This window comes from Piliocolobus tephrosceles, chromosome 17 (assembly GCF_002776525.5).
Source record: "Piliocolobus tephrosceles isolate RC106 chromosome 17, ASM277652v3, whole genome shotgun sequence".
Lineage (NCBI taxonomy): Eukaryota > Metazoa > Chordata > Mammalia > Primates > Cercopithecidae > Piliocolobus > Piliocolobus tephrosceles.
Window position 1 is genome coordinate 70380851 of NC_045450.1, and position 26020 is coordinate 70406870.

Sequence of the window (26020 nt, forward strand, 5' to 3'; positions counted from 1 at the left end):
TTTTTTTTTTTTTTTTTTTTTTTTTTGAGACAGGGTCTCACTGTTGCCCAGGCTGGAGTGCAGTGGCATGATCACAGCCCACTGTAGTCTTGACCTCCCAGGCTCAAGTGATCCTCCTGCTTCAGCCTCCTGAGTAGCTGGGACTACAATTATGCATCACCATGCCTGGCTAATTTTTTTTTTTTTTTTTTTTTAGTAGAGATGAGGTCTCACTATGTTGCCCAGGCTGGTCTCAAATTCCTGGGCTCAAGTGATCCTCCCATCTGGGCCTCCCAAAGTGCTGGGACTACAGTCATGAACCATCATGCCTGGCCAGATCTCCTGTCTAAATGAGACTTTGTACCCTTTGACCCCCATCTCCCCATTCCCCACTTCCCCTTCCTTCCCCTGCTATTCTATTCTACTCTCTACTTCTATGAGGTCAACTTTTTTAGATTCCACATATAAATGAGATGATGCGGTATTATTTGTCTTTCCGTGACTGGCTTATTTCAGTTTGCCTGCTGTCCTCTACGTTCACCCGTGTTGTCACAAATTACAGAATTTCCTCCTTTTTTAAGCCTGAATAGTATTCCATGGTGTATATATACCTACCTTATTTATTTATTTTTTTTTTGAGATGGAGTTTCACTCTTGTTGCCCAGGCTGGGGTGCAATGGCTTGATCTCAGTTCACTGCAACCTCCACTTCCTGAGTTTAAGCGATTCTCTTGCCTCAGCCTCCCGAGTAGCTGGGTTTACAGGCATGTGCCACCACACCCACCTTTTTTTTGTGTGTGTGTATTTTTAGTAGAGACAGGTTTCACCATGTTGCCCTGACTGGTCTCGAACTCCTGACCTCAGGTGATCCACCTGTCTCGCCTCCCAAAGTGCTGGGATTACAGGCATGAGCCACCACGCCCGGTCTGTACCCCATTTTTTTTTTATTTTTTTGAGACGGAGTCTTGCTGTGTTGCCCAGGCTGGAGTGCAGTGGCCAGATCTCAGCTCACTGCAAGCTCCACCTCCTGGGTTCCCGCCATTCTCCTGTCTTAGCCTCCCGAGTAGCTGGGACTACAGGTGCCCGCCACCTCACCCGGCTAGTTTTTTTTTTTTATATATATATTTTATTAGAGATGGGGTTTCACCGTGTTAGCCAGAATGGTCTCGATCTCCTGACCTCGTGATCCGCCCGTCCCGGCCTCCCAAAGTGCTGGGATTACAGGCTTGAGCCACCGCGCCCGGCCTATACCCCATTTTTAATCCATTCATCCGTTGATGGTCATTTAGGTTGATTCCATATCTTGACTATTATGAATAGTGCTGCAATAAACATGAGAGTGGGTGGGTGCAGTGGCTCACGCTGTAATCCCAGCACTTTGGAAGGCTGAGGCGGGCGGATCACTTGAGGTCAGGAGTTTGAGACCAGCCTGGACAACATGGTGAAACCCTGTCTCTACTAAAAATACAAAATTAGCTGGGCATGATGGCCGGTGCCTGTAATCCCACTTACTTGGGAGGCTGAGGCAGGAAAATCACTTGAACCTGGGAGGTGGAGATTGCAGAGAGCCAAGATCGCACCACTTCACTCAGGCCTGGGAGACAGAGCGAGGCTCCATCTCAAAAAAATAAATAAATATGAGATAATATAGGCTGGGCGCGGTGGCTCACGCCTGTAATCCCAGCACTTTAGGAGGCCAAGGCGGATGGATCACGAGGTCAGGAGATCGAGACCATCCTGGCTAACATGGTGAAACCCCGTCTCTACTAAAAAATTACAAAAAATTAGCCAGGCGTGGTGGTGGGCGCCTGTAGTCCCAGCTTCTTGGGAGGCTGAGGCAGGAGAATGGTGTGAATCCGGGAACCAGAGCTTGCAGTGAGCCGAGATTGCGCCACTGCACTCCAGCCTGGGCGACAGAGCAAGACTCCGTCTCAAAAAAAAACAAAAAAAAAGAAAACAAAAAAAAAAGATAATATAAATAAACTATTTTATTTTATTTATTGTGGGTGGTTTTTTTTGTTATTGTTTCTTTTTTGTTTTTGCTTTTTGAGATGGAGTCTCGCTCTGTTACCCAGACTGGGGTGCAGTGGCATGATTCCAGCTCATTGCAGCCTCAGTCTCCTGGGCTCAAGTGATTCTCCTCCCTTGGCCTCATGAGTAGCTGGGACTACAGGCATGCGTCTCGATGTCAGGCTAATTTTTGTATTTTGTGTAGAGATGGGGGTCTCACTGTGTTGTCCAGGCTGGTCTTGAACTCCTGACTTCAAGTGATCCTCCCACCTTGGGCTCCCAAAGTGCTGGGTACAGGCATGAGCCACCACACCCAGCCTTAAAACTATAACACCGTGGAATCTGCGAACCTATTTCGGGATAATCGGCAACAGTATCTTCTGGTGACATTAGAATTTAGACAGGCCAAATGGTCCTCCAAAAATGAGACTTGGTTGTGCTATTTTAAAGCAGTCATCTTTCAGCAATGATGGGATGCGTTGCCCAGCATGTGGCAAACAGTGCTTGCAAGGTGGCCCCTGAGACTGAGTGCCTGCAAGGAGACCGGGTGCTCTGTGGGCCACTCACACGTGTGTCTGACTTTTGGGCTGGCAGCACTTGGTGCGAGACCTGCCCACTGATGCACCTGCACAGGTCATTCTGGGGCTGAGCACCTGTGGGTCACCTGCACAGAGTGTGTTAATTCGACCCTTAATTCACCTTCTTACAGTGAGGGGACCAGCGGCCTAGGAAAATGATGAGTTACAGTGAAGACATGACGGCCGGGCGCGGTGGCTCAAGCCTGTAATCCCAGCACTTTGGGAGGCCGAGACGGGCGGATCACGAGGTCAGGAGATCGAGACCATCCTGGCTAACACGGGGAAACCCCGTCTCTACTAAAAATACAAAAAACTAGCCGGGCGAGGTGGCGGGCCCCTGTAGTCCCAGCTACTCCGGAGGCTGAGGCAGGAGAATGGCGTAAACCCGGGAGGCGGAGCTTGCAGTGAGCTGAGATCCGGCCACTGCACTCCAGCCTGGGCGACAGAGCAAGACTGCGTCTCAAAAAAAAAAAAAAAAAAAAAAAAAAAACAGTGAAGACATGAGGAGATGGGGGAGAGGCTCCTCAAACTCCCAGCCCCATCTGCAGTAGAACCACCTGCCCCATGACCAGGCCTCCTCCTGGACCAAAGAAATCGGCACCTCTAGGGGCAGGGCCAAGACAACAGAATTTTCCAGACTCCTTAGCTAAGGTAAGAAGCCACTGCTGTGGCATAAAGTGAGCCCAGCCTGTCTCCTGGGGTCTCCTTTGGGGAGCTCAGGGGAAAGCAGTAGCTAGCAGCTGGTGGTGTCATCACTGAGCTGCGGAGGGGGCTAGAAAAACAGTGGCACAACCAAAAAGACACACAGAATGGAGAACACCTCTTCGGGAGTAACTCTTCCTGCCCTGCCTCCACTGAAACAAGCCAGGGATATGGCACGGAGCAGGGCCTGAGAACAGGAAAGGATGACTTCACAAGCGGGGCGTCCCACTGTGCTCCGGGTGCTGTGGACACCTCTGCGACTCCTGCTGTGAGACCTGGGCATGCAGCGCACCTTGGTCTGCGAGGGGGGCAACCACGTGACCTCCTGCAGGGCCGATTCCACCTGGTGCTTATGGCCCAGTGTTTCTGGCCAGCAGCAGTGGGTCTGACGGACTGGGCCCCTACCACTTCACCTGAGGCTTATTTTGAACATCACCTTTTCCTGGAGCTGTGGCAAGGCTTAAAGGGACTGACGCAGGTAAAGTCCTCAGTGGTGTCTGGCACAGCCTTGCTCAATAGACAGTGGCTTGTCCTCTAGGCAGCAGCAAGGCTTGTCTCTCAACAGCCCTGCCAGGCATTCCTCTCCCACTGAGCGCAGCATCCCACCAGGGCAGGGGCCAGTGGTGAAGCCAGAAAGATGGGTGGGGGCCAGCCTGAAGGAGCCTGCCCTTGCGAGCTACTTTGAAGAACTTGGACTTGATCCTGAAGGCAATGAGAAGCCCTTTAAGGCAAGCCATCTCATTATAGGAAACACTGGGGTGACATGACAGAGCTGCATTTTATTTATTTTGTTAATATTTTTGAGACAGGTTTCACTCTGCCACCCAGGCCGGAGTGTAGTGGTGCAATCACAGCTCACTACAGCCTTGACCTCTTGGGCTCAAGTGATCCTCCTGCCTCAGCCTTCTGTATAGCTGAGACCACAGGCATGCACCACCATACCCAGCTAATTTTTTGATTTTTTGTAGAGACAAGGTCTCATTTTGTTCCCCAGGCTGGTCTCAAACTCCTGGGCTCAAGGAATCCTTCCGCCTCAGCCTCCCAAAGTGCTGGGATTACAGGTGTGAGCCACCACACCCAGCCTATTTATTTTAGAGACCAGGTCTTGCTCTGTTCCCCAGGCTGGAATGCAGTGGCGTGATAATAGCTCACTGCAACCTCGAACTCCTGGGCTCAGGCCATCCTCCTGCCTCAGCCTCCCAAAACAATGGGATTACAGGTGCACACCACCATGAACAGCCTAGATATACACTTTAGAAGGGAATTTAGGGTGCATGAAGTCGAGGGTAGGATGCAGTATAGCATCAGGAGACTCTCCTGGAGGCAGGTGAGCCGAGCAGCCAAGGCACCAAGAGTGGGGTCTGAATCTAGAGCCCATGGACCATCTACACTCTGCCCAGAAAAGCCAGGCACAGGGAAGCTTCCAGATCCAACCCAGGTGGCCACAGGTATTTCCCCATCTACCTGTAGCTCTGCACAGCCTGGCAGCACGGCCCACACCTCCCTGGGGGACCAGCATGTTCCCCCGCCTGCAGCACGCGGGCTCCTGGGTTTGGCCGGGGAGCCATCGTGACAGCCCGCCGCGCACATTACGGCTGGGCCAGGCGTTCTCAAATGGCTCCGACGTGGTGTGAATACACTCTTGTGTCTTTTTGCCATCTGCTGCTGTCATTAAAAAATTACATTTCCATCTGTTTTCACACTTTTCTCCCTCCCAACCTCCCTTCCTGGAGGAATACAACATGAATCCCAAGTTTCAAGACCAGAACGTTCCCTGGCCTCTTGGAACCTGGGAACTTTCCCCGGACACACCAGGGTTAGGGTTAACGGGCTTTGTCAGCAGCCGGCGCCATTAATTTCCATCTATTTCCTCTTCATTTGCCATTTACTGTGGCCCCATGTTCCCCCAACACACACTTTGGGGGAGCCATTCACGAAGCTTTTTTATTGTTGGTTTTAATCAGTCTGCTTGGCTTTGGCATTAAAAATAAATGAAAAATAAACTGCAGACATTAGGAACCATTCCCCCAGGACGTATTCAAGGAAGAACAGACAAAAAATAAGAATAGGGGAGTGATGTTTTGGGTTCAACATAAATCCTCACTCTGGATTTGCTCCAAAGAGGCACCCATCCCCACCTACAGAGCATCCCCAGCCTTGATGAGGCGTCCGGTTCACTGAGAGCCCAACACCCCAGCAACGCTGTAGCAACGGGGATCAGCCTTACTCTTCTCCAGCACAGCTGTGCAAACCTCAGCACTGGTGCTAGCATTTCCGGTTCCTTGTGCGTGTTCATTCATGCCGTCTTCTACACCTCCTGGTTACTGTCTCCATTTGAAGATTAAGGAAACTGAGGCTCACAGAGGCCAAGTGACTTGCTCGAGGCCATCCAGCTGATAGGTGGAGAGCGGGAGCGTCCTCTGAGGTTGGGGCCCCAGACAGGATCCAAGTGGAAGTGGTTTATTTGGAAGGCAGTCCCAAGAAGAGAGGTTGAGATGGGGAACTTCAGGAGCCGGTTCAGGTTAGCGAGCAGGTTTCTATGGCCGGCAGCCAGGGCTCAGCTCCACTTGGGAACCTCTGGGCAGCTATGAAGCTTCGCTACTGAAAGTGTGGCCTGTGGACCATCGACATGAGCCAACCCCCCAGGAGCTGGTTGGAGATGCACAATCACAGACCCCAGCCCAGACCTCCGCCTTTGAACCAGATCTCCACTGACAGCACGTGACAGTTTGAGAAGAACAGTTCCTCCGACGTGCCCACCACACCACCACTAAGGGGCAAGGAGGCAGCGGTATTTATCTATTGACCCCTCCTGGTATCGGGTGCAGGCTGCTCTCGAGAGTCTAAGGTCCCTAGTGCCCCTGGTTGGTCTTCAGGAGCCTCCACCCCTGCCACACCTATTCATGCACCAGAGAGAACCTTGGAAAGGAAGAGGATGCTTGCAGTGGGCTGCTGGCGTCACAGCAATGGGTGGGCACCGGGAGCATCCACTAGATAGGACCCTAGGTGGGCCGCTGCAGGGCCCTCCCTCTTACTACCCCAGCCCACATTCATGCATTTGCGTTATTTCACACAATCCTCAGGTTCCCATTGCATTGTCCCCATTCCCTAGAAGAGCAAACTGAGGCTCAGACAGGTTGACAGCCCACCTGATCATCATGACTTCCATTTAGAAACTGTTTGCTGTGCCAAACTCCACGTGGCGGTGGATGGGCTGCATGGATGATTTCATGCAATCCTCATATGCTTCCATAAGGTAGGTAGTTACTATCCCCACTGTACAGGTGAAGGCTCAGAGAGGTTGAGTGACTTTCCAGGATCACACAGCACAACGGGGAGCTGGCTGACACCAAAGCTCTTGCTCCTACCCACTCCCTGGTGCCAGGGCTGCAGTGGGTGCCCTTCCCCCAGCTCCCATGCCTTCCTGTGTGAAAGCTTGTGCGGAGCAGGCCCCCCTCCGCCGTGCCCCTCCCTTCCTAGGGGAGGCAGAGCTTATGGGAAGCATAAGAGGGGCAGAGGAGCTGTGCAGTGGGTATGCCATGGGGTTGACTGCAGCGTTGGGGGGCAGCTGTCACCAGGAAGGGTCTCTCTGCCCTTACTCAGCAGACATCATCGTGGGATAACACCTCCAAAACGCTGACCTCGCTGGGGATGCTGACCAGGGCTGAGGCCTCTGGTCACACCAGGCCCAAAGCTGGGGATTGCTATGCATGCCTTGGGCCCCAGTTCCTCTAGGGGATAAGGGAACTCAGCCCAGGCCCCTGAGAGAAAGCCACACCCAGAATCCTGGGGCCTTGCAGCCTCTAGCTGGCCCTCCCTCTGGTGTCCCCAGCTCAGAGCCCTCAGCCAGGTTGCTGTGGGCCCTGGAATCCTAGGGGAAGCCGGTGACCAGCCACGGCAGACCGCTGAGGAGTATTGAGGGAGGCATGAGGTTTCCTGCAACCCTGAGACCCAGCGCCCCCTGCATTCAAGAGGAGGGGCAGAGGGTCCAGTCTGGCTTCTAGGTGGACAGAAGGGGCTCTGAGAAGCCAGAAGGAAGGGGGCGACTATTTGCCTGGCCAATCAACAAGCGCAAGAGAAGCAGATTCCTTGGGTGGTAAAACCAGAGGCTCTGGGTTTGATTCCCACCTCTGCCACTTACTTACCTCAGATGACCTTGGGCAAATGATTTAACCTCTAGGTGCCTCCAATCCCCCGTCTGTAAAATGCGGGTAATAAAGAGCACCAACCTGCGAGAGATTAGGTTATTGTTTCCGACTCACCTTTCCCCATCTTTGGGAGAATTGTCTGTCCCTTCCTTGTGCCGTACAACTTCCCGGCTCACAGTGTTGGGCTTGGCCATGCGACTTGCTTGGCTGAGGGAATGTGGGCACGTGTCGCAAGCAGAAGCTGCAAATGCATTGGCTCTGCCTGTGCTCTGTGCCTCTGCCACCCACTGAGTGAATGAGCACACTCTGGTTGGTGCCTAAATGACAGGACACTTGAAGGAAATCGGAGTCCAACTGTAGCTGATAAAGCCCAGCTCCTCGCAGCCAATCGGCAAGGCCACGGCCAACCCACAGACCCGTGAGTGAGGAATCAGTGCTCACCGTTCTAAGCCACTGAGTTTGGGGGCGGAGGGGGTGGTTGTTACACAGCAGCATCACAGCAAAGAGAAAACTGACTAATACACTCTCTCTCAGGGTTTCCATGAGAATTATGTGAGTTAAAATATCTGTCAAGTGTTAAGTACAGTCCTGGTACATAGCAGGCAATATGAATGCTAAATAAGGGCCGGGCACAGTGGTGCACACCTGTAATCCCAGAGCTCAGGCAGGATCATTGCTAAAGCCCCAGAGTTCCATCACACTATTACACTTCAGCCTGGGTGACAGCGCAAGACCTTGTCTCTAAACAACTAAACAAGGCTGGGTGCGGTGGCTCACGCCTGTAATCCCAGCACTTTGGGAGGCAGAGGCGGGCAGATCACCTGAGGTCAGGAGTTTGAGACCAACCTGACCAATATGGCAAAAACCTGTCTCTACTAAAAATACAAAAATTAGCCAGGTGCGGTGGCAGGCGCCTGTAATCCCAGCTACTTGGGAGGCTGAGACATGAGAATAGCTTGAACCCAGGAGGCGGAGGTTGCAGTGAGCCGAGATTGTGCCATTGCACTCTAGCCTGGGCAACAGAGCGAGACTCCATCTCAAAAAAAAAAAAAACACACAAAACAAAAAACAAAAACTAACTAAATAAATAAATACGGTAGCGCCTATGATAGAGGTGCTGGGAATATACTGATATGTGAGACTAAGTCACTACCTTTAGGAAATTTATTTATTAGAGACAGTGGCAGGGGTTCCTGGGGTATAGGTGAGCTGATCAGCCTTAGGCTGTGAGCCCCAGTGACAAGGCACCTCTTCCTGTGATGTCCCGCACATCAGTGACTGTGAAACAACAGAAGGGCACCCCGCTCACAGGGGAGGGAGGGAACACGTGCTGTGGGAGCTGGAGGACAGCAAAGCTTCCTGCTGGCAGGGCCTGGCATGGAGGGACACCAGGCTTCCATGGAACTGGACCTTGCAGAGAGACTGGGGTTGGTAGCAAAGGCGCTCCAGGGAGAAGAACTGCCCGAACCGGGTGGCAGGTTGTAGTTTCCAAATGGGGCCACAACATCTCCCATCCACATTTTCTTCTTCTTTCTTCTTCTTCTTTCTCTTTCTTCTTCCTCCTTCTCCTTCTTTTTCCTCCTTCTCCTTCCTCCTCCTCCTCCTCCTCCCCCTCCTTCTTTTTTAGAGACAGGGTCTTAATGCTGCGTCACTCAGGCTGGAGTGCAGCAATGTGATCACAGCTCACTGCAGCCTCCAACTAGTGGGTCTACACTGCCACACCCAGTTTATTTTTATTTTTTATTTCTGTAATGACAGGGTCTCACTACATTGCCCAGGTTGGTCTTGAACTCCTGGCCTCAAGTGATCCTCCTCCCTGGGCCTCCCAAAGCACTGGGATTATAGGCAGAAGCCACTGCACTCAGCCTATGCTCTATTTATGCCTTTGACTTTGTTCCCATCAGGAGGTGGTGCCTATGTTCCCTCCTTTTTAATCTAGGAAGGCCCGTGACGACCGCCAAAGTGATGTGATGTGACTTCAGAGAGTAGGCCTTCACAGGCGATGCGGCTTCCACCTGATTTTCTGGAGATGCTCTTGCTTGGATGTCAGGGGCCATGCTGTGAGGAAGCCCAAGCCGCCCCGGGAGAGGTTCTTGTGGAGAAAAACAAGAGCCCAGAACCAACTTGGCAGCCACGTGGTAGGTGCTTGCCCATGTGGGTGTGCCATCTTGGAAGTGGATCTTCCAGCCCCAGATGACATACATGCCTCAGCTGGTATCTCATGAAATAGACAAACTCTCTCTTCAGGCCCTGTCCAAATCGCAGATTTGTGGGCAAAACAGATGATGGTGGTTGTTTCACACTAAATATTTGTTGTGCAGCAATGGTAACCAGAACAAGAGGCATACGTACAAGGAAAATCAAGGAGTTCAGCTTAATTGGAGTGGAGGGTGAGCAAAGCTAAGCCTTTGGCCTCTTAGGGAGCGTGGAGAGTTTTTGGAGGCTGCTAAGCAGGCAGTGGAGGGCTCAGACATTAAGCAGGCAGCAGAGGATAGAACAGAAGTAGAAGAGAAGGCAAGCATCAAGCATCAGCAGGCATTCCCTTTTTTTCCTTCCTTTCCTTCCTTTCCTTCCTTCCTTCCTTCCTTCCTTCCTTCCTTCCTTCCTTCCTTCCTTCCTTCCCTTCCTTCCCTTCCTTCCCTTCCTTCCTTCCTTCCTTCCTTCCTTCCTTCCTTCCTTCCTTCCCTTCCTTCCTTCCTTCCTTCCTTCCTTCCTTCCTTCCTTCCTTCCCTTCCTTCCTTCCTTCCCTTCCTTCCTTCCTTCCTTCCCTTTCCTTCCTTCCCTCCCTCCCTCCCTCCTTCCTTCCTTCCATTTTGTTTTCTTTTGTTTGTTTGTTGTGTTTTGTTTTGTTTTGAGACAGAGTCTCACTCTGTCGCTCAGGCTGGAGTGCAGTGGCATGATCTCAGCTCACAGCAACCTCCACCTCTCGGGTACAAGTGATTCTCATGTCTCAGCCTCCCAAGTAGCTAAAGATGACAGGCATGTGCCACCATGCCCTGCTAATTTTTGTATTTTTAGTAGAGACAAGGTTTTGCCATGTTGGCCAGGCTGCTCTCAAACTCCTAGTATCAAGTGAAACAGAATCTCACTCTGTCGCCCAGGCTGGAGGGCGATGGCACCACTGTAGTTCAGTATAGCCTCAATGTCCTGGTCTCAACCGATCCTCCCACCCTGGCCTCCCTAGTAGCTGGGAGTACAGGTGTGCACCACCACACCTGGCTAATTTTTAAAATTTTTAGTAGAGATGGGGCTCTATGTTGTCCAGGCTGGTCTTGAACTCCTAGGCTCAAGTGATCCACCCACCCTGGCCTCCCAAATCCCTGGGATTACAGGCATGGGCCACCAGGCTGAGCCCCGATTAAGAATTTCAAGGTGCAACAGCAGAACGTTGAACCCAGCATGGGCCTTCTGAGATGGGCCCTGTGGCAGTGTGCGGGACACATCCAGAGAGCTGGCCCTGGCCGTGGGGCCCACCTTATCCCTGGCAGGCTCCATCGCCTCCTCCTGACCCAAGAAGCAGGATTCACCATTTGTGGCCGAGTGCGGTGGCTCACTCCTGTAATCCCAGCACTTTGGGAGGCTGAGGCAGGTGGATTACCTGAGGTCAGGAGTTCAAGACTAGCCTGGCCAACATAGTGAAACCCTGTCTCTACTAAAAATACAAAAATTAGCCAGGCATGGTGACTCATGCCTGTAATCCTAGCTACTCAGGAGTCTGAGGCAGGAGAATCGCTTGAACCCGGGAGGCGGCCACTGCAGTGAGCTGAGATTGCACCATTGCACTCCAGCCTGGGAAACAAGAGCAAGACTGTCTCAAAAAAAATAAAAATAAAAAAGGATTCACCATTTGTTACAGAGGATCTTTATTTATAATGCAAAAAAAGAAATTATAAATCCCATTTTGGACTGTTCCCACATCTGTACAACAACTTATAAAAAATAGCCACTCCACCTGCAAGAAGTTCTTGTGTGTGCTTATGGCAGGGGCACGTGTTTGCACAGCCCGTGGGGCTGGGAAGGTGTGTTTGTCCAGAAGAGAGCCTCTCCCTGGGACCCCAACAGCCAGGACCATGGAGCTCCCTTTCACCAGGCTGGAGTCAGCAAGAACCTGGAGGTGTCAGAGGTCCAGTCCACTCAGCAGGGTCTAAGAAACACTGTTCTGGAAGCAGGCAGGCTGGATTCCTCACTGGTCCTGCCACATCTCTCTGAGCGGAGACCCGGATTCGCTCAGTTCCCATCCAGGGTATTCGACACACCTGCTCCAGGCAGCCACGCCCCCGGACACCTGAAGCTGGGACCCTGGAGCAGGAGCCCACCAGACAAATCCACGACACCTCCTCAGGCTTCCGGGTCAAGTTCTCCATCATCCGGGCACGACCCTGTCTCATCCAACCAGACTAGGAGAAAGAGGGGATGGTGACACCTGGATGCACCCACCCCCACCACACACAGGCCCGCTTCCCTGGGAGCTGCAGGGCTGAGGCCTCGGATTCCTTGCTTTCTGGTGCTGCCAGAGGCAGAGATGGGACCCAGCCCAGTGATGCCGGATCCTTCTGGGTGAGTCGGATCCCGGAGCTGCTTAAGTTTAAGAGGAATTCCTCCCAGGGTTCAGGAACCTCCCTAGGGCTTGGATCTTGCAGAGTAACCCTGTGTCTCCCCTCTGCCCACACTGGTCCTAGAAGCAGGCAAGGTGGCATGATCCCATTTTATAGGTGAGGACACAGGCTCAGAGAGGGAAGAGATTGTGACAGCTGAGCTAAGGACCTGGGCTCTCTGATTAGACAGCACTGGGGTGCAGGAGAAGCACTGCAGCAGGAGCCCAGCTCTTCTCCCACCTTGCTGTGTGTCCCTGGGCAAGGCACTGTCCCTCTCTGGACCTGTTTCTTTCCCCATTTCTAAACTAGAGATAAGGGTTGGAATGAGAGTTAAATGAGATTTGTGAAAAGCATTTAGCCTGGTGCCAGGCACTTGGAAAGGTCACAGAGGAAGGCACCCCACTGCACCCACCATGGCTCCACCCAGCACCTGCACTGGTCCAACCCAGAGGGGCCTGACAGCTTTCTCCCAGTCACTTGTTCTGCTGGGCAAGCGGAGACCCAAGCTCAGGACATCTGGAAGGGTCTACAGATACCCCCTCCCAGACAGCCTTCCACGTACCCTACATCAGCCTCATGGGTGCCGAGTCCCCTACATGGGCCCAGCAAGACCCACGTCACGATGGCTGTCAACTAACTGATGCCACCTGCGGGGAGGGCATCCGGCCTGGGGGCCATGGTATGAAGTGCGGATCACACAGCCTGGGGCTGCCTCCCCGTTGCACCACTGACCAGCTGCATGGCAAGTGTCTCAGCCTCTCTCAACCTCAGTTTACCCATTTCTAAAATGGGGATGCGGCTGGGTGCGGTGGCTCATGCCTGTAATCCCACCACTTTGGGAGGCCCAGGCAGGTGGATCACCTGAGGTCAGGAGTTTGCGACCAGCCTGGCCAACATGACGAAACCCCATTTCTACTAAAATACAAAAATTAGCTGGGTATGGTGGTGGGCGCCTGTAGTTCTAGCTATTCAGGAGGCTAAGGCAGAAGAATCACTTGAACGAAGGAGATGGAGGTTGCAGTTAGCCAAGATTGCACCACAGCACTCCAGCCTGGGCGACAGAGCAAAACTCCGTCTTAAAAAATAAATAAATACAAACAATAAAATGGGGATGAAATCTGTACTTAACTCTGAGAATTCCTGTAAGAACTAAATAAGAAAATCCACTCATTACACTCAGTATAGTGCAACCTATCATGACCATCCCCAATATCATTATTATTCATAGCAGCAGCCTTCAGCACCTGGTGTAGGCCCAGCTCAATAAATCTTTGCTCAATGAATACGTGAACAATTTGTCCCGCCAGCACCAGAGGTATCACCGAGGGGCAGTGGGGGAGCCGATTTGGGCCTGTCTCCCACCTCCTCACCCTCTCCCTGGGAAGAACTCTATTTCCTCCCTGCTCCCAGCAGTGAGCTGCATCTGGAAGGCCCAGGGTCCGGCCCCAGCCTGAGCATGGGCTGTGTTTCCAAGTCTGTCCTGTCCAGCCAAACTGCGACGGCCAACAAGATGGAGCAGCGGTCCTCCCGCTGGCAGGGGAAGGAGCATCCATCAATTACCTTGGCTGGCAGGAGCCACGGTGTGGCAGGCCAGCCCGGCCCCATCCATCAATCGTACTGGCTGCTGGCAGGGGCTGTCTACTAATTACTTAACACGCCGCGTCGTGCTGAGGCTGGCGCCGTGGCAGGGGGCTCATGGTGCAGTGTACACAGGTCTGACTAGAAATGTTTTTTTTTTTTTTTTTTTTTTTTTGAGACGGAGTCTTGCTCTGCCGCCCAGGCTGGAGTGCAGTGGCTGGATCTCGGCTCACTGCAAGCTCCGCCTCCCGGGTTCACGCCATTCTCCTGCCTCAGCCTCCCGAGTAGCTGGGACTACAGGCGCCCGCCTCGTCGCCCGGCTAGTTTTTGGTATTTTTTAGTAGAGACGGGGTTTCACCATGTTAGCCAGGATGGTCTCGATCTCCTGACCTCGTGATCTGCCCGTCTCAGCCTCCCAAAGTGCTGGGATTACAGGCTTGAGCCACCGCGCCCGGCCTATAAATGTTTAATGAACCCAGGGGGAGGTGGAGACGCAAGCTCGCCCCGTGGCCCAGGTGGACACCCCTGGGAGCTGTCTCCACCGGGCCCCTGACCCTGCTTGGCGGCGGGGGGACGGCCTCACCTGTGTTCCCCGAGTCCCTCGGCAGCATCACGCCCGTGGGGGTGGGGGGTGTGATGATGATGTCGGGCACATCCAGGTGCTTGTCGTTCAGGACAGGGGCCTCGTCGTGGCTGCTGCTGCTGCTGCTGACACACATTTTAAAGCCTGAGAAGCCAGGCGTGGAGCACACACGCACGTACACACACGACAGAGAGACAGGCATCAGTGGCCGCCGGGAACCGCGGGTGCCATCCCCCCTTCATCACCTGAGTCCTGACGCCTCGCGGCAAGGGGCGCAGCTGTCCCCGCATCACAGATGAAAACCTGAGTCTCAGGAGTGTCAAAGGAGCCCCCGACACATCTCACAGAACCATGAGTCAGGAAACAGATTTTGGGAAGTGCTGATCACAGGCTAGTTGGCCTCTAGGTCCAGTTTTCAGCCTTCACCATGTGGCCCAGCCAGCTGCAGCCCCATTTCCAGCCACCAGCCCCTACTCTGCAAAGCGCTCACACTTCCCCAGACTCCCTGGGCTCCCGGGGCCCTTCTGTGCCTTTGCATATGCTGTTCCCCCGGCCTGGGATGCTCTTTCTTCCTCTGCCTAAGTAACAAGCTCCAGCTTATCCTTCAAACCCCAGTGCAACAGGCTCTTCCTTGGGAAAGGTGTCCCAGCAGATCTGGCCTCTCCCTCTTCTGCCTGTCTGCATTTACTTATTCATCAATGAATGCCATGATTTGTTTTTATTTCTACCTCTCTTTGCTGTGAACACCTGGAGGACAGTCTCTACTTCATTCATCTGTGTTTCCCTTGAGCCTAGTACATGCTCGAGACAGAGTAAGTAGGAGTGCTTTAAATTTTAAATGCTGGCCGGGTGGTGGCTCATGCCTATAATCCTAGCACTTTGGGAGGCCGAGGTGGGCAGATCACCTGAGGTAAGGAGTTCGAGACCAGCCTGGCCAACATGGTGAAACCCTGTCTCCACTAAAATACAAAAATTAGCCGGGCGTGATAGCACACACCTGTAATCCCAGCTACTCGGGAGGCTGAAGCAGGAGGAGAATCACTTGAACCCAGGAGGCAGAGATTGAAGTGAGCTGAGATTGCACCATTGCACTCCAGCCTAAGTGACAGAGTGAGACTCCGTCTAAAAAAAAAGTCCAGGCACGGTGGCCCACACCTGTAATCCCAGCACTTCGGGAGGCTGAAGTGGGCCAATCACCTAAGGTCGGGAGTTTGAGACCAGCCTGACCAACATGGAGAAACCCCATCTCTACTAAAAATACAAAAAAAGTTAGCTGGGCATGGTGGTGTGTGCCTGTAATCCCAGCTACTCAGGAGGCTGAGGCAGGAGAATAGCTTTAACCCGGGAGGCAGAGGTTGCAGTGAGCCTAGATCGTGCCATCGCACTCCAGCCTGAGCAACAAGAGTGAAACTCCATCTCAAAAAAATAATAATAATAATTTTAAACACAACCAAAAACCCTTCAGGCAGCATTAAGCTAGGTGTTAAAATCCTTGTCTCTATGCCCCATCACTTTGGTTTTCCCCCAAACAATGCCAGGCTGGGATTAAATTAGCTCAAGTATCAGAGCCCCTGACCAAAGGGAGAAGTTGAGTAATAAGGGGTGGCGGGGTTGGGTAGATATTTTTCCTACTATTCTCAGGCCTTCCTTGACCACCATTAGGACAATGTTCCTAAGTGACCATTGTAGGGTCAGTGTGGGGTTTTTTTTTTTTGAGACGGAGTCTCGCTCTGTCGCCGGGACTGGAGTGCAGTGGCCGGATCTCAGCTCACTGCAAGCTCCGCCTCCCGGGTTTATGCCATTCTCCTGCCTCAGCCTCCGAGTAGCTGGTACTACAGGTGCCCGCCACCTCGCCCGGCTAGTTTTTTGTATTTTTTAGTAGAGACGGGGTTTCACCATGTTAGCCAGCATGGTCTCGATCTCCTGACCTCATGATCCGCCCGTCTAGGCCTCCCAAAGTGCTGGGATTACAGGCTTGAGCCACCGCGCCCGGCCGAGTGTGGGGGTTCTAACGTATGGCTCTGAGAGGTGGAGTCTAAGCCTTTGAGTGTGGACGGACTTAGTGACTTGTTTCCAACAAATAGGACAGACATGATGGTGTGTGACTTCCACAGTGAGGTCATCAAAGACATTGCAACTTCCTCTTTGCTCTCTCTTGGAACACTTGCTCTTGGGGAAGCCAGTCACCGTGTTACAAGAATGCTCAAGCTGTGGAGAAGCTCATGTGGGTGAGGAATCAAGGCCTCTAGCGAACAACCACGAGGGAGCCACCTCAGCCCCAGAGCCTCCAGCCCCAGTCCAGCCATCAGATGAGACTGCAGCCCTGGCTAACATCTTGGCTGTAACATCATGATTGACCGTGAGCCAGAACCACCCAGATAAGCCACTCCTCAATTCCTGACCCACAGAAACTCTGAGATAATAAAGGTTTGATGTTTAAGTCACAAAGTTTTGGCATAGTTTGTTATGCAGTGATAGATTACTGATACAGTTAGCAAATCTTTCCCTGACTCCAATAGGAAGAGGTGGCAGGTGCACAGTGGGAATCTCATACCTGGCTGTGGGGAAATCACAGGGGGCTTCTCAGGGCAACCTTTGTTCACCTAAGGGGTGTTCCTCTGAGAGGCAGGTTACACCTGAGCTGTCAGGGACAATCTGTTTGAATCCACAAAAAAATGTACAACTAGAGGACCTGGAGCCATGCCATTCAGGCCAAATTATTGTTTCATCTGCAACTTGACCAAGGCGGTAGGCTCAGAAAAACTGAAGGCAGCAGGCACACTGGCTTTGGAATCAGGCCACCAGCTGTGTGACCCCGGGTACACTGCACCTCCTCTCCAGGCCCTTTGTGTAGTAAAGAATTTAACCTAGCCTAGTCTCTGTCCACGGTTTCTGGGAGGTGCTCTCTAAGCCCTTGGAATATCTTGCCTGATAGGAGAGTCTTTGTTTGCCGGGGGCTGTGGTTACACTGGGTGTCCAAAGGCATGATTGATGGAGGGGGGCTCTGGGTCATGCTCAGAGAGACGGCAGCCTGCAGGCTGAGCTCCAAAGTGAGCAATTAATCAGCCTCTAGAGGAGCTCCAGTGCCTTCATCTCCTGGGGTTGCCACAACAAAGCACCATCAACCGGGTGGCTGGAACAACAGACACTCATTGTCTTATAGATCTGGAGGCCAGAAGTTCCAGATCCAGGTGTCGGCAGGGTTGGTTCCTCAGGAGGCTGCAAGGGAGCCTGTTCCAAGCCTTGCCCCTGGCTTCTGGTGGTTTTTGACAATCTGGCGTTCCTAGGCTTATAGAAGCCTCACCCCATCTCTGCCTCTTGCCTTCACATTGTATTCTCCCTGTGTCTTGTCTCTGTCCAGATTCCCGCCCCCAACCCCCGGCTTTTTTTTGAGACAGCCCAGGCTGCAGTGCAGTGGCACGATTGCAGCTCACTGCAACCTCTGCCTCTCGGGTTCAAACAATTCTCCTGCCTCAGCCTCCCAAGTAGTTAGCATGCGCCACCACGCCCAGCTAATTTTTGTATTTTTCGTAGAGCCAGGGTCTCACCATGTTGACGAGGCTGGTCTCAAACTCATGACCTCAGGTGATCCGCCCACCTCGGCCTCCCAAAGTGCTGGGATCACAGGCATGAGCCACTGCACCCAGCGCAGATTTCCCTTTGATAAGGACACCTGTCATATTGGACTAGGAGCTCACACTACTAAAATGACCTCATCTTAACTCATTACACCTGCAAAGACACTACTCCCAAGAAGGCCACATTCTGAGGCCCTGGGGTGAGGAGGTTGACTTAGGAATTTTTGGGAGACGCAGTTCAATCCATAATGCCCTGTAAGAACTCTGGACACAGAGGCCAGGGGCTTCCCTCCTGGCAATGCTCCGTGCTGTCATGAACCACTGTCAGGAGGAGTTGGCACTGTCCATGGCTCCACAGGGAGGGGACAATGGGAGCCTGTGCCTGGAGCTCTCGTGGGATCTGCCCTGTGAGCGTCTTCCCTTTGGTCTTAACCTAGGTCCCTTCCCTGGAATGAGCCATAACCGGGAATCAGAGCCTCCAGTGACTTCTGTGGGTCCTTTCAGCAACTGAACAAACATGAGGGTGGCTTGGGGAACCCCCAAACTTGCAGCTACTGGCGGAGGGTGGGTGGTCATGTGTGCCCCCCGCCCTGACTTGTTAGTCTAACTCTTTGCACCCTTCTTGTTTTCATGGACAAGCGCGGAGTGGTAGTGGCGGAATCAGCTGAGTCCCTGGGCTGGGGAGAGACTGCCACGGTTCCTGGCACACACAGCTGGTGTGAGGTGACCACGATGAGCCCCCTTTGACCTGTGCACAGCCACTCACTTCCCTCCCCTCATTCTCAACCCAGTGACCAGCATCCGCCCCTCACCCAGGCACTGCCCCATACTGCCCCGTCACCTCCCCACCTTCTTAACCCAAACCCTGTTTCCTCCTTTGGAAGACTTTATTTATTTATTTATTTGAGACGGAGTCTTGCTCTGTTGCCCAGCCTGGAATGCAGTGGTGTGATCTTGGCTTACTGCAAGCTCCACCTCCTGGATTCAAGTGATTCTTCTGCCTCAGCTTCCTGAGTAACTGGAACTACAGGTGTCCGCCACCACATCCAGCTAATTTTTTTTTTTTTTTTTTTTTGAGATGGAGTCTCGCTCGTTGCCCAGGCTGGAGCGCAGTGGTGCGATCTCAGCTCACTGCAAGATCCGCCTCCTGGGTTTACGCCATTCTCCTGCCTCAGCCTCCCGAGTAGCTGGGACTACAGGTGCTTGCCACCACGCCCGGCTAAGTTTTTGTATTTTTAGTAGAGACAGGGTTTCACCGTGTTAGCCAGGATGGTCTCGATCTCCTGACTTTGTGATCTGCCCACCTCGGCCTCCCAAAGTGTTGGGATTACAGGCGTGAGCCACCACGCCCAGTCTTGGAAGACTCTTGGCCCCTGACTGGGTAGTTTTGAGGGAAGAGGTCACCTCAGCCTGACAGAACTCTAAGCCCCTCAGCAGCACCCACATAGCCCCTCCGAAGCAGGTCTCACGCAGTGGGGTTTGAACCTTCTTTAAAGAAGAGAACATTTCTCCTGCAATCTTGCACAGAAGCCCAGAGTGGGAAACAAATCAAAGGAAGTCACTTGGAGAGAGGCACCCCTACCCCAAACAACCACAAATAAAGGGATGTGTTGCCAACCGCCCAGACAAGCTACGGGGGTCGTAGGTGTGGGCTCCTTCAGGCTCCATTGCCACCGTGCTCGGTGTCACCAGCCCCATCTCACAGATGTGGAAACTGGGGACCTAAGAGAGTAATACCCGCACACAACTGAACAGCTAGTGGGAGGCAGAGCCAGGATCCATCCCCAAACTGGAATCTGGCTGACCCCAAGAGCCGGTGTTTCCCGTAGCCATGATCCCATGTAACAGCCGGCAAACTTTCTGCAGGGGCCAGGCAGGAAATATTTGATCTCTGTGAGCCACACACACTACACACATGACTTTGCCACGGCAGCCTGAAAGCAGCCGTAGACAATACGGAAATGAACGAGCATGACTCTGTCTCAATAAAACTTGATTTCTAAAAGCAGGCGTCAGGCGGGATTGGGTCTCGGGGCTGTGGTTGCCAATCCCTGCTCTATAACATCCAGGACGGACTGCGGAGAGGAGCTGGGATCGAGGACACACCCGATGTTGTAACTGGCAATAACGGAACCTCAAAAGCTTGAGGCTTGTTCATGCCAAAAACAAAAGCCACAGCCAGAACCCCGGCTGCAGGGGGGCAGGGCAGCCCCCTCTTGAAGGGCCGCGTGTGAGGAAATGAATGAATTCACGAAAGTACTTTGCCCAGCCAGCTGCCCCGTAAGTGTTCTCTATTATCATCCATAAAGAGCTGCTTGTGGAGGCCCCTGACAAAAGGAATCGCTGATGATCATATCTGCAACAGGAGGGAGCCTCCCTTGCTCAGTCTCCAAACCCCTTCCTCGGTGAATACTCCAAGATTCTAAAATAAAACACCCCACATTTGCATTTTAACATGGTCTGGAGCTTGAGGACAAAACCTACACATATAATCTGGAAGGATCAGGTTCTCAGTGAGCCCTGGAGAGGCAGGAGTCTCAGAGGAGAGGGGGTTGGAGGGAGGAGAGAACGGAGGGAAGGAGGAGAGGGGAGGAGGGAGGAAGGGAGGGGGGGGAGGGGGAAGGCGGGACGGAGGAGGAAGGGAGGGAGAGGGGAGGGCAGGCAGGGAAGAGGGAGGGACCCCAGCCCCCCTCACATCCCCAGGGGCTGCCCAGCCTCAGCAGCAGAGGTGGCCAAACAGGAGGGAAAGCTCTCAGGAGGATGAAGCCAACGCTGGGGATTAAAAACCAAATGCCAGCCCTGCCCCAGACAAGGAGCTCATTTGTGCTAAGGCCAGAATTGTTATTTGTTAATTATGTGCCTGCCTCGGGCTATTAAAAGCCTATTTCCTGAGCCTGGGATTCCAGAAGGAAGGGAGCAGATCCCAGGGACCCAGGCCCGTCCCAAGGCTTCAAGGGGATGGAGCCTGTGCGGGAAGCCCTTCCCCCTTCCGGGGAGGCAGCCCAGCCTCGTGCTCCGGGTCACCAGGCCCTGACCCCTGCTCTGCGGCCATGTCCTCTGCAGTGGGGGCAGAGCTATACAGACCAGACCATAGAACCCGGGCCCCGGAGCCGGCCTTCCCCATGGGTTACACAGGCGGGTGCTGGCGTGGTGAGGTCAGACAGGCTTTGACACCCGGCTCTGCGCCCTCCTAGCTCAGGACAGTGTTTCCCATCGCGGCTGCCCATTGAGATCACCTGGGAAGTTCACATCACCTATGTAGGCCTCACCCTCGACAGACTGATTCATGGCTCCATGAGGAGCACCAAGATTTTGAAAAGCTCCCAGGTGACTCTAACAGCCAGGGATGGGAACCCCTGAGCTAGGGCCACCGTGGGAACAGGTGGCTTTACTCTTGGAGCCTCAGTTTCCCTGGCTGTAAAACTGTTATGGCACCAGCCTTGCAGGAAGTGCCAGGTGTGGGGCGTGGGGCTGCCAGGGAAGAAATGGCCCTCGGGCAGCCAACTGGCCAGGGCCTGGGGGGTCCTGAGCTGGGGGTGCTGTGCTGCCTCTCCGCTGAGACCATCATTTCCTAAGCGTCCGAAGCTGGCTCTGGGCCGAGCCTGCCATTTGCACCCCTGCAATCAACCCTCACACCATCCCTCAGGGAGAACACTAGGATCAGGCCCATGCTACAAAGGAGAACACAGAGCTTTGGAGAAGGGAGGTAACGTGCTGGGAATACACAGAGCCTGGGGAGCAGAGCTGGGGCTTGACGAGGCTCCAGGCCCCACTGCCCTCACTGCTGCTGGGATCAGCAGCCCTGATCCTTCAAACGCTGAGTCAGGCAAGCCCGTGCCCGAGACGCCACATCCAGGCTCTGTGCAGGATGCCCAGGTCCTTGGGGTCAGGGCACCGTTCCCTGTGCCAGCTCTTGGTGAACTCCCGGCCGCCCAGAGGTCACCGCAGACACGCGCTGGAGACAGGAGCAAGTGCGGGCATCATGGCTCACGTGCGACCTCTACTGGTTCTTTTTCATTTCAATTAATTAATTGATTTTTTGAGATAGGGTCTCTCTCTGTGGCTCAGGTTCACTGCAGCCTTGACTTCCCTGGCTCAAGTGATTCTCCCATCTTGGCCTCCCAAAGTGCTGGGTGAAACTACAGGCACTCTCCACCACACCTGGCTAAGTTTTAAACTTTTTTTATAGAGACAGGGCCTCATTATGTTGGTCTTGAACTCCTAGGCTCAAACGATCCACCTGCCTTGGCCTCCCAAAGTCCTGGGATTACAGGTATGAGCCACCCCACGCGGCCTGATTCTTGTAAAAACAGTTCAGGCTTGCACCCCAGGCGTTCCGCTTGGAGGCCCTGAATGGGACCACGCCCTCTTCCCCAAAGTGCCATCACACACACAGAGGGCTCCAGCCTGTCGGACCCACAATGCGACAGAAAGCCAGAAGGCCCACCTGGGCTATGGGCCACCTGGGCAGTGGCTCCGCCTCTTTGGGCCTCTGCTTCCTCACCTGCAGAACTGGGGTAAATAACAGTGCCCAGGTGTGGGTGGGCAGGCACGAGAGGTTAAGGACCACACTTGAGTCCTCACTCCAGCCAAGACGGTGCGATGATTCTATATGCGTTTTGTGGATGAGAAAACCCCAGTGCTGGCCTTGCTGTGCACACTCAGTAAACACAAGCTGTCATTCAGATCACGAGTTGATACTAAGCTTAGATTCACATCACGTGATTTGAACCACAGGTGTAATTGTCCTCAGGGCACTTGTTCATTGATTCCACCAACATTCAGCACCTACTGGGTGCCAACGGCTACTGTTACAGCCCCCTGAGTGTGGGTCGGGGGCCTTGTTGCCCCCTTGCGGTCACACAGCTGGAGTGGGTGCTACACAAAATATTCCTCGTTCCAACCTGACTCTCGGGGCACAATTTTCCCTTATTCTGTGGGAATGGCCAGGGGCTTGGGAAGGAGGAAATCCACCATCTGACTCTCACTTCCATTTCCTGCTGTGATGTTGCCTCTTGGCCTGGGCTTTCTCACCTGGACGGCCAGCTTATGTCACCCTCCTTTGCAGCACAGGTGTAATGCCCCAGCTCTGAGCCTGGGCCAGGGAGGTGGCCAGTCAACAGGCATTTATTGTGCACCTGCTGTGTGCCCTGCATGGCCCCAGGTGCTGCAGACACTGCTGAGGAAAGGATGGCCTCTACAGAGGTTTATCTGTGCCTTCCCCTCTACACCTCCTGTCCAGGCTCCAGTAGCAGGAATGGGGTCCCCAAGATTTCCAGGTCAGCTGGAGGAAAAGGAGGAGGGTCCCCGGTGATTCAAGCCATCGCTGGGAGGGGCCCACGATGCTGAGCCTTGAGAACAGTGCTTGAGGGAGGCTGGACTGTGTGAGTGCCTCCGGGCACTCGTCATTTGATTCTCCCAGTGAGGCAGACCCCATCTTCCAGACGGGCACACTGAGGCACAGAGAAGTCAGGGCCCTTGCAGGAGCCATGCAGGGTTTCGTGCACAGCCTGTGTTCTGGGGGCTGGAAGCACAAAGGTATTTCCAAGATCCTGGGTCAATGCAAGTGGGGACCAGGTGCAGATGATAAGCCCACTCACAGCGGGGAGAAGCAGGGTCTAGGGGAGACCAGGAGCTGGAAAAGGCTTCTCAGAAGGGGTCAATCAGAAAGCGGCAGGAGAGATCCCCAAGGCACCCACGGCACAAAGGCCCTGAGGCAGGAACATAGGGGCCACAGGAGCCACAGGGGCTGACACTAACCCCTCAGAGAGGACCAGGTCTCTGGATTTAGTGCCGGTCTTTCAAAAGTAAACTGATAAATTCCTCCAAGGGTTCCAGATGCATTTAATCTTTTTTTTTTTTTTTTTAATTCCAATTACAGGGAAAGCTTTGTGTTATTATGGATGAGGCTGGGGCAGCTCTTGGCGGTTTTACCTTTTTGAGGCATCCCAGGCCCAATAGAGACAGCAGTGCATGTTTTAAATCTCTTTTTAATTAAGGAAAAAGCCCTAGCTTGCGTCAGGGATGAGCTGCTGGAGAGAGACAACCTGAGAGGAGCTAGAGACAGGAGCTTCGACATACCAAGGTGGGGGAAGGTGCCCAGCCGCCTGGCTCTGCCCAGCCAAACCACATTCCTGTCCTGGGCACTGACTGCACTTCCTCCCTCCTGGGCAGCCCTCCCAGTTCCCGTGGTCTGTTCCTGCTCATCCTAGTGCTGGGTGCTCCGGGAAGGCTGTGGAGGGTGTGGGTACAGTGTGCTGAGCCCAGATTCCAAAGGCCAGGTCCAGGGTCAGGCACAGCGACTCATGCCTGTAATTCCAGCACTTTGGAAGGACAAGGACAAAGGATTGCTTGAGCCCAGCAATCCTGCCTCAAGACCGGCCTGGACAACATAGCAAGACCCCATCTCTAAAAAAATTTTTTAAATCAGCTGGGCGTGGTGATGTGCACCTGTAGTCCCAGCTACCTGGGAGGCTGAGAAGGGAGGACTGCTTGAGCCCAGGAGTTCAAGGTTACAGTGAGCTGCCATCACGCCACGGCACCCCAGCCTGGGCAAGAGAGATCCTGTCTCAAAAGAAAAAAAACCACCACCAAAAAAAAGCGGTGGAGGGTGGTGCTGGGCGTGGCGGCTCATGCTTGTAATCCCAGCACTTTGGGAGGCTGAGGCAGGTGGATCACTTGAGGGCAGGGGTTCGAGACCAGCCTGACCAACATGGTGAAAACCCATCTCTACTAAAAATACAAAATAAAATTAGCCAGGCGTGGTGGTGGGCACCTGTAATCCCAGCTACTTAGGAGGCTGAGGCAGGAGAATCGCTTGAACCTGGGAGGCGGAGGTTACAGTGAGCCTAGATTGTACCACTGCACTCCAGCCTGGACAATAAGAGCAAAACTCTGTTTCCAAACAAAAGAAAAAAATGAAGTCCAGGTCCAGCCCTGGTCCCATCACTTCCTGGCAGTGTCCCTTCCTCCAGCCCTCAATCTACTCATCCCTAAAATGGAAACAAGAGCAGGACGACCATGAGAAGATGAAGATAAAAAAGCCACGTACTTGGCACCCTGCCTGGCCATGGAAATGCTCGTGTGTGGCCCAGGGTCCCCTGGCCTTGGCGCTGCTGACACTTGGGTCATTCTCTGAGGTGGGGTTGTCCTCTGTGTCATGCGACGTTTAGCAGTGTCCCTGGCCTCTAGACCCTGTAGCACCCCCAGCTTCTATGACTAAAAATACTTCCAGACATTGCCAACTGTCCCTGGAGGGCAGGGTCACCAGGTAAAATGCAGGCCATCCATCACATCTGAATCTCAGGCTAACAAATAGTTTTTTAGTAGAGGCATGTCCCATGTAATATTTGGGACATGCTTCTACTTGACAGTATTTCTTACCTGAAATTCAAATATAACCGGGTATCCTGTTTTTATGTTTTTTTTCATCCTCAATCTGGCAACCCTGCATGGGCCTGTCGGGGGAGCAGGCCAGTCACCCAGGATCTGGAACCACAGGGATAATTGACATTCACTGCAACAATGACCGGGCATTTCAGGGCTGGCGCTGCATGCCTGGCATGGAGCTGCTGGCTTCCTCTGTCCCCATGTGGCCCCAGTGCCTGGGGCTACACGGAGGAACTCCAGGATGGCCCGAGCCAGAGGAACCCAAGCCCCGTCTGCCCTTGACCTGCTGTGTGGTCGGAACAAGTTTCTTACCCTGTCTCCTACTGCAAAGGGAGTTGTCAGCGCTAACAGTTGCTACACACAGTCAGCCCTCTCGTTGGAATAGAGATTCTAACCTTTTTTTTCTTTCTTTTATTTTTTTTTAAGAGGTGGTGGTCTTTCTGTGTTGCCCAGGTGGAACTCAAATTGCTGGGCTCACGCAATCTTGCTGCCTTGGCCTCCTAACTCCTGGGCTCAGGAAGTAAGGAGGGCCTGGGCCCCCTAAGTAAGCTGGGATTATAGGTGTGAGCCACTGTGCCCAGCTCTGACTGTAACTTTTGCCCTAGATAATAACCTGTATCCTGCAGGGCTGTCATAAGGATGCAGGTACTAAGTGTAAGGTATTGAATGGCAGGCACTTAGTGGGGCCATATTATTAGTACTATTATGACTGCTATGGAAGCAGTAATATCAGCAGGCTGATTCCAGTTAGTACCAGAGAAAGGTGGTGAACGTTGCTACTTGAGCAAACTGGGGGTCTCCCAGGGGAACCTGGGTGCTGTGGGCAGCTGAAGCTGGGAGAGGCTGCAGCCAGAGAGCAGAGCAGACCGAAGGCTGAGCTG

General features: G+C 53.3%; 1 protein-coding gene across 1 annotated transcript in view; it reads right to left on the minus strand.

Moving 5' to 3' along the window:
• Positions 1–11255: 11255 nt before the first annotated feature.
• The window catches only part of C17H16orf74 (chromosome 17 C16orf74 homolog), a 51440-nt gene continuing 36675 nt past the window's right edge, over positions 11256–26020 (minus strand). The window contains exons 3-4 of the mRNA XM_026447735.1: positions 14173–14316; positions 11256–11813 (exon numbers count right to left, since the gene is read on the minus strand). Coding sequence (XP_026303520.1) covers positions 11755–11813; positions 14173–14316 — 203 coding nt within the window. The 3' untranslated portion in view covers positions 11256–11754. The remainder of the gene's footprint in view (positions 11814–14172; positions 14317–26020) is intronic.